Raw genomic sequence first — 8,587 nt, 5'->3', positions numbered from 1 at the left:
CATTGGGGCGGGGTGTGAGTCCCTCCGCTGTCAAGGACCATTTCTGCTTGTCTCCTGTCATCTGATCCGCACTCACCAGTGCATTACTCGCTTCAGACTCCATCACGTGGTACAGTCGGACCCGCTCATAAGAGACTGCTCGGGAAGAGCGAACAAGTCTCTTATAAACCAGCTTCTCATATAGGCCAATTTTTGGAGCCTCCAATTGACGATCCCTTCAACATGGGAGTCTATGGGCCCGAGAAACAGGAAAGGGAATACGTCTCTTTACAGCCGAGTTCTCTTACATGCGTATCTCATATATGCGGGTCCATCTATACAGTTCCTGTTGCCGGTCGCTCGAGCTCTCGAACTGGATCCGACCTACAGCTGAGCTTGGCGGCAATATTCGGAATCGATGACCTTTCGACAATGGGTCGTCCTCAGCGGCACGATGATGTTATCTGAGCCCGCTCCCGGAATTTCTGGGAGGTGAAGAATTCCGAGGACTCCATCAGTTCCGCTTAAAAGTGGTCCCTCGATACGACTGAAGTCCATATACTCCTCTCTGGTTCATGTGTCGATCCAATATCGATCCTGGTGGGTTCTAGCCCGAAGATCATAGACCGGCATTGGAGGCTCTACTCTGATTAAATTCTCCGAGAATTTTTGGCATTCAGTTCCCCGGGACAAGGATCGGGGCGATCATCGGGACTCACTCGGGAGAAGGTCTCCACACGCTGGAAATTCGGCTTGACGCTCGATGATCCTACTTCCGGGCTCGGAGCAGGGTATCAGCTCTCCGTTGAACCTCGAGCAGGATTTTCCTCTGAATGTCACCAAGTCCATCCATGAACCAAACATCTGCCCGACTTTCCGCAGAGTCGTCGCCGAACTGGATGCGTTAAAAGTAGAGCTCAGCGGCAAACGTCAGTCTCAGTCAGCTTATCGCTCGCGCCAAGCATAAGCACACGCTTCGAATTTTCCCGCCGGGACCTCCTCTCCCTATTGGTGGACAGAAAACGGGCATATGACGACAAACGCGATTCTCGTGAGACAGAGCGAGACTAAATCCTCTGCTGACGACACAGTGAAACAAAAACAAATTCATATACAAGGCCGTTGGAGCGAAATAGGGCCGTGCGGTGGATTCGTCTCGAGAGTGCGTGTGTGTGAGTGTGAGCTGTGCGAGTTATTCTAAGTAGAAGAAGATTAAGCGCGAAACAGGAGCTTGAGGAGGCCATGTCCGACGTGTACATCCAGGTTGCGGAGGAAGAAGGCGAGGAACCGATAGAGTTACCAGGGGAACTAGATGGAACCTTGCTGCTGACCACCCTCACTGGCCAATTCCCGAATGCGTGCGGCCTCAAATATCGAAACCCCGATACCGGAGCATATCGTGGAGTTCGGTTGGTCGAGGGGCGGCTCAGCGCTCCTGAGGGTGGTTGGGGCGCCAGGACATTCTACTGTGTCGTACCAAAAGGTAAGTCCATACGGCCCTAGTTGCTGTATCCCTGTTGTCGACTCTCGAAACGGGAAGCAGGGCTGGCAGTTATACTCGACAGCGGTCGCTTATGTCTCGCGAGTCATCTGCTTGTTGCAGAGCGGAAAAAGTCTCCCGAAATTCCGACCCAATAGCGAAAAACATCGTCGAACGATATTGACACTTGTCACTGGGCCGCTGATGCTACGGCTGCTACTGCTGCCGCTACTCCGAGCTCTCGCATTCACGTTCATGGAATCCCATAGTGTCTGTCTGACGGTGGACCAGTGCTCGACTGATCGGTCTATCTGCTCGGGCTCAATGTTCGCTTCCGAGTGACTTTCCGTAGATGTTTTCGCCCGAGCCAGATCGCTCACTGCTGCCTCTACCGTCAGCAGTGAGCTGATGTTCCCTAAGCCTAAATTGGAGACTTGTTTGCTATCGTTCGAAACTCTATCGACCTTGCCCCCCGGTGTCGAAGGTTCTTGTAAGAGCCGGACAGCTCGAGTTCGTTCGCGTTGGATGGGGTTCCAAAGTGAATACGTGGTTGTCACCAGCGACTACGCGATACTACCTCTGCCGTTCTCATCGCCGCTGGTGGTACGGCTGCCCCTACACAGCCGATAGAGGAGCTCCGTGATATTTGACGGGGCATTTTTATGAGTTCTATTGACTGGGATTCATGGCAATTGGACTGTTTGTCCGATTCTATGGCTAGGGACGCTTTTCGCACCTGGGCAGCTCCGCCCGTGTTATGCAAGGGGTTTTCGATTCGAGCATAGCCGCAATAATCGCTCTCGAATGAAGCGCTCTGCTGGTCAGCTGTTTTAGCGGGCCATGACAGAGGCTCGCTCGTTCTTTTGCCTGCCTGCTGACTTGCTTGTCAGCGTTTTGGCCTTGGCGGTTTCACTGCCCCCTGTATATACGCATACTCTCTCAGTCACAACATACACGTACTAAACCGGGCCACGATTTTTTCTATCATTTGACAATCTCGTGATCGGTACTGAAAATAAACCAATGCTCCGAGCGGGAGGAGGGTAAATTCGAGAAGAATAATGCGCCCTGCCCTCTTTAATCCTTGTTCAGGGAACACTCAGCGTCATATTCAAGGCAGACCGGTGTCATCCCGACCGCGAGCCAGTGGCTCTTTATGCGGTCGCCGATGGGGTACGCAACGGTGTCGCTGCGGGAAATTCCGTGTGCGCAACCATGACGTAATCGATGCTTAGGAGCTATTCGTGAAACGGGGAACATGCTTTTTCCTTTCCGCAACAAGCGGAAAGGAAGGTGGGCATAATAATTGTCTCCCCGTAGAGCTGTCAATATCACCAAGCCAGACGCTTTGGCCAGTCGATTGGAGGACGAAGCGGCAGCGTCTTCGTCGCTCCCGTCTCGAAATTGATCGGGTTCTATCAGTTTCTATGGTGGAACTCCTATCTCGTTGGAGATCATGATCAGTCGTGGAAAGCCGTGACCCTCCGGCCGATGTCCGCATGGGTCCGAGGGTGGACGGTGGCGAATACCCGAGCTGCTCGCGCATCGCAATCATGGCGTCATAAAACCCGAAATCACTATGAGCTTTTGCTGGGAGAAATCCAGTGAAGCTTCACAATCTTTGATCTCTTGCCCAGCCTGAATTAGGGGCAGAGAATATCGCGGGCACACGAGACTCACGGCCCGGAATGACCGGAGAATGAGTTGTTCAGCTCATGAATCATTGACGCTATGACTGACGCTTGCGTAATATTGGAACTTGATCATTCCCGATCCGAGGGATTCTCGGAGATCACGCACCGATAGACGAATTCAGTCGACAAGCAAGAAGGAAAATGACTCGATATCCCCACCGAGTAGAAATGCCAGCTTCCTTGTTGTCGATGGGGGGTTATCGCTGAAATATTGACTAACCTTTTATTTTTCACTGATTCAACTCCTTACCTTGTTTCCCTCTCGCTCATCAGACACGAAGAAACGACCGGATGAATCACCTGGAGGCGGAGCTGCGGTAGATCCCATTGTGAAGATGAAAGTTAGAACGGACGCCAAGAAGTGCTCGGACCTCATTGTACTAGGTTTACCTTGGAAAACCACAGAGCAAGAGTTGCGGCAGTACTTCGAGGCGTTTGGTGAAGTGCTCATGGCTCAGGTAAGCTCATCATTGGTACTTTCCTAATTATCTCCCTATTCGGAAAATTCGAGCAACCTCGTCGTTCTGTCGACTCTCCTTCCTCTGTTGGTGGATTTTCCCAGAAATTTTCGGCGTCAGATGAGAACCTAATGATCGAATATTTTTGCCTTTTAGGTGAAAAAAGATCCCAAAACACAGCAGTCGAAAGGCTTTGGTTTCATTCGGTTTTCTTCATACGAGAGCCAGATTCGGGTTCTCTCGAAACGACACATGATCGATGGCCGTTGGTGCGACGTCAAAATTCCCAACTCGAGAGACGGACAGGCTTCCGAGTTGAGTCGGAAGGTGAGTACGCACGCACGCACGCACGTGAGGCTCGGAACGATTTGTAGCTTTCTGATTGGACCTGCCACTCAAATGGAAGCTCAAACTCCACAGGTATTTGTTGGTCGCTGCACTGAAGACCTCACCGCGGATGACTTGAGAGACTATTTTAGCAAATTCGGAGAAGTCACTGACGTTTTCATTCCAAAACCATTCAGGTGAGTACCCACCTATCCCTTTGATCCCAATCTCTCGTCCATCTGGCGCATGAAAGACACTGATCCCACCCACTGTGAGTTCAGCGCCGGTGGGCTCCAAGTGGAGCCAAAGAAAGTAATCTGTCCCTCCCCTCCTCAGAGCGTTTGCGTTCGTCACGTTTGTGGACGCTGAAGTCGCACAGAGTCTTTGTGGAGAAGATCACATCATCAAGGTAAGGGCTCCATTCTGATTGACTTTCAGTCTTCAAATTACGCGGAGTGGAAGTTACATTATTTCGCGACGGTTCCCCCCGAATGAGTATCCTCGATCCATTCCACAGGGGACCTCAATCCACGTTTCGAATGCCGTACCGAAAAACGACACCGGGGGCTCCGCGGGCGTCGGAATGGGCGTCGGAGGAGGCGTCAATGTGAGTGTGATGCACCACCATCACATGTCCTCCAATCGGAGCAGTCATCCCATGATAGCCCAGCCCGACCCTCGTTCACAAATAAGCCGCGTGAGTTGGACGATCGATCGAAAATCCACGATAAAATCCCATAATAGTACGCTCTGGGGAAACTGATTGAACTAACCGATGATTGAACCGACCCTGTCTCTCCAGGGCGCGGGACACTACGGAGCCGGAATGAGCTCGTACTCGCACCATCATCACTTGCAGGGCCACCTACCGCCGGGAAGCGGTCACGTAGGAACAGTTCATTCATGGACAGCCCCTGGTGCTGCATCGTCGTCACGCGATATGGGACCAAGTACGTCACAACAGGCTCTGAGCCACCCCGGAGCGACAACCACTCCGCCGACCCTTGGCATGAACGCACTCAGTTTGGGGGCACCCTCCGCAACGGGAGGCGCCCAGCCCTCGAGCTCCCTTCAACAAATGAATTCGGCCGCGGTCCTCCAGGCCTTGGGCCAGGCCGGGTAAGTCCTTGCAGCGTCTACATCACATCTACATCTTGACCAAAACGTCCTCCGCTTCCTCCGATTGGTGTTCCGTCCGGCGTCCTTCTCGTCCCACCCGTTGGGGGTGGCTCGGTCGGTTGGATGGCCGGTTGTTCGGTCGCCTAATTGAGTGGTGGCTTAGTCGATCAGTTTTTCAGTCATTCGTTGAGATATTCCTTGGTGTTGCTTGATGAAGACGACAATTCCGTATCGCTCCCTCATGATCCTTTCGCGAAAACCATAGAAGGAGGCCTCTGGCAAGGAGCTATATGTGGTGTGTGTGCAGAAATGCAGAAGCTCCGATGCGTGGGACGCAGAAGAGCTGTGAGTGTATCTGTGTAAGGTCAATTGGAGTTTGGTGGCGGTCATCCTTTAGCGGTCCATCTACCGCCTCGGCCATGACTTGAAGAGAGAGTTATTCTCAGAATTTCGAAGTTTCTCGATCTGTTTGCGCTCGTTGATCTGAACGTGTGAGCTCATGGCTCCCTATTCCCTCGTACCATCTAGGTCCGCTGTGATGATGAAACCGTTCTCTCATCAGCGAGATATTAGCCATGCTTTGGTCGCAAAAGCATGAGATCGTCGATGTGGTCGCTCGTTCCGGTCTTCCTATATGAGTCGACGTCCTCTGAACGGAACGCTCTCCAAGTCTGGTGGCCATCTCTCGATGACCACAGCCTCGATCTCGTGAGTCGAGGACGATCGTGGTGTCCCCTCGTTATGAGCAACGATAAACGGCTTCGTAGATTGCTGGACTCCTGAACTCTCTCTTCCGAGTTCCGACTAGGGTCTGTCGTCCCCAGGAGTAAGCATCGCTCTCTACTTTCTCGATTCGATGAAAACGAGGCAGTCTTCGGAGTTCACTCTCGATAGCATCATCGGAGGGCCCCAGCGTCGTCAGGGTCATACATATGGAAGGAGAAAATACTTCACCGAGTTCCACGGCGAATTTGCTTCTTTTATGTGGGTAGTGAACTCGTTTGCGCGCTTATTCCCCTCTCCTCCTTCCGTCAAGTCTATCTCCACGCTCCCGACTCGTGTACCTCTTGAGAAACTCCGGAGGACATCGCGATAGTAGTGTGTATATGATTCCAACCAGGCGGACACCAGTACAAGCTCCGAACTTTATTGATCCGAGCTGTAATCGGGTTCGGGAGGTCGTTAATTGAGCTGATATCGCTGTCTTCGATTTCGCCGGTCACTGATGATCATTGCTCGCTTGTTTCCCGCAAACGTGTGCCGGCCACGCGATCGATTGAATGTAAGGTCATAGAATCGTCCATCAGGTCGTAGAATGAGATTTATCAGCCCACGAATTCGCCTGCTTCGACCCTGGGGCTCGGATGCGAGCTGAGAAAAGGCGACTCCACGTGACAGCGTGTCAGACTCTGACTATTGTTCCGAGAATTCCCGCATTATAAATCCTCCGGACGAGCTCTTCGAGCGAGCGCTTCTCTGCGGAGGAGGGCACGGGATCCTGATTGAAGGTACGGGGAAGTGTACATGACGTATGAATGTCTCTGGTACTCTGTTCAGTGATCTTTCAATGTCATCATCGATCCGTTTGAGTGTCTTGACGCAATTCAGCCATGTGGCCTCGTTGACCTTTGGAAGGGCCTCGACATCCACAGAGCACCGCCATGTGGCTTCGAGTTGCGATATCTTCGTCGTCAATTCTAATGTCTGGCTATAGGTGAGAATTGTGCAGCTGCCTTTGGATGTTGGAATGGAGGTATTAAGGTGAAGATGAGTTGGATGTGAGTCGGCTGTGTTTGGACCCCCGGAGTGTGCTGAGCAGAATGCGTGAAGTGGTCGGAAGGAGTGGCTGTCCTCAAATGGCGGTATGGTATCGTATTTCCAAAGCGGCAAAATCATACACTTCTTTTCTTTTCCTCTCCTTCTCTCACAACACCGTGCCGATGCAGACAAACACACAAGACCATAAGCTGACACCTGCCACCAAGACTGCAAGAGAAAGAGTGTTGATGAGCGCAAGAATTTTGCCAGTCGCCAGGAAAACGCTTGTTACACATGACGAATGGAATACACATATATTCTCCCCTAGATGTTTCCGAGGTCCGGGAGACTCGAGCGATATGGTGTCGGAATAATTTACCATCATAACAATATCGATGAAAATCGGTACCGAATATACCAAATCCTCTCGAGCAGCATCAGCTACAGACACTGGTCAAATTCGATTTTTTCTCTCCATCGAGTCCGGCCCTGCCATGACGTCGATCGTCGGCTGATCGCCCTCCTTTCCGTCCTTACCCACCATCCGTCATGTTTCATCCCTCGGTTGTCTTCGCTAATCAGCCGATGGACCTAATACGAACCAGATCGCTCGTGACACTCGAAACCGGAAACAGAAAACAGACAGCACCTTGAGCAAGCGATGTATGAGATGAGCCTCATTTTTGCCAGAGGTCTTTGGAAGTATCACATGATCCACATGTCTTTCTTTTCGATAATTACTCCATTGGTTCATGATGAAGACGTTCATGATGCTCGATGAGTAGGCGATGAGCAGCGTTCTCGATCAATCGGTCAGCCATTGATCCTCTCATCGATCCATCTATTGCGTTCATCCACCCCACCTTCACTGTTCTCTATTGATGCCTCAGCTCCCACATGCTCCACGTTCTAATGTGTTTCTGGAAAAATTGCAGATATGGCCTATTTGGTGGAAACTTCGCCGCTGGAGGTGCCAATAATGGGGGCTCAGGGGGCCATTCCTCCGGTGAAACGCATGCGACGCATGTGAACGCCCCGTTCGTCTGGGGCGCCGCTCCCCACGACTCAGCTGCGTGGCACAAGGGCGCCCCCCAGCAGAGCCAGCCCGGACCGCAACCTCAGCAGCAACAGCAACAACAGCAGCAGCAGCAACAGGGCTCGGGTCAGGGATATACGATGTCTGCGTCGCCTTAGCTGAAGAGTGAACGCGATTTCAGCATAGAGCTTCAGCGGAGTCGATTTCCCGACACGTGGAAGATGTTCAGTTGTTGAGGATCATCCGTTACCCAATCTGTTCCTTCAGCACCTGAAGCCGACTTTATTTCTTCTCGATGAATTTCCGAGCCGGGAGCGTTCGAAATACCGAAACAGGGTCGAGCATCTCACACCAGTTAGGACGACACCTCGACCTGAGGACGGGACATGAGGACGCCTGTGAGCTCCAACATGGACTACAAGCAAAGGAAGTCGCCCCTCGATAAGCATCTTCTCATATTGTACGTTTTCGGTCCGCTTTCTTGCACGTTTGTTTGTTCGTTCGTTCGTTTATCCATTCGACGGTCGAGATGTCGGATGCGACTGATGAGTGAGTTTCATTCAGTGTTCTTCCTATCTGACTGCCTTTTGAAAGTCCCCTCGGACGAACTTCCGATCTGGTTCGACGAGCCTGTTACATTGATTGAATCCAAAATCCATCCGTTCATTTCATAAACGAACCAACGAACAGTACAACTAACAGAGAGAAGAAAATTCCCTTGCGGGTATGGTGGACG

The 8,587-nt window shown here is 51.8% G+C and overlaps 1 protein-coding gene across 1 annotated transcript; it reads left to right on the top strand.

Annotated features, from left to right (window-relative positions):
• Positions 1–1,221: 1,221 nt before the first annotated feature.
• LOC100907268 (TAR DNA-binding protein 43-like) lies at positions 1,222–8,009 on the top strand. The gene is made up of 8 exons (XM_029110542.1): positions 1,222–1,462; positions 3,427–3,611; positions 3,768–3,938; positions 4,032–4,135; positions 4,275–4,347; positions 4,456–4,635; positions 4,741–5,057; positions 7,751–8,009. The coding sequence occupies exons 1-8, from the start codon at positions 1,222–1,224 to the stop codon at positions 8,007–8,009; spliced, it is 1,530 nt and encodes a 509-aa protein (XP_028966375.1).
• Positions 8,010–8,587: the final 578 nt, after the last annotated feature.

This window comes from Galendromus occidentalis, unplaced genomic scaffold, assembly GCF_000255335.2.
Source record: "Galendromus occidentalis unplaced genomic scaffold, Mocc_1.1 scf7180000076729, whole genome shotgun sequence".
In the NCBI taxonomy this organism is placed as follows: Eukaryota; Metazoa; Arthropoda; class Arachnida; order Mesostigmata; family Phytoseiidae; genus Galendromus; species Galendromus occidentalis.
Note: the sequence above shows the minus strand (reverse complement) of the source record. Positions and strands in the feature narration are given on the sequence as shown.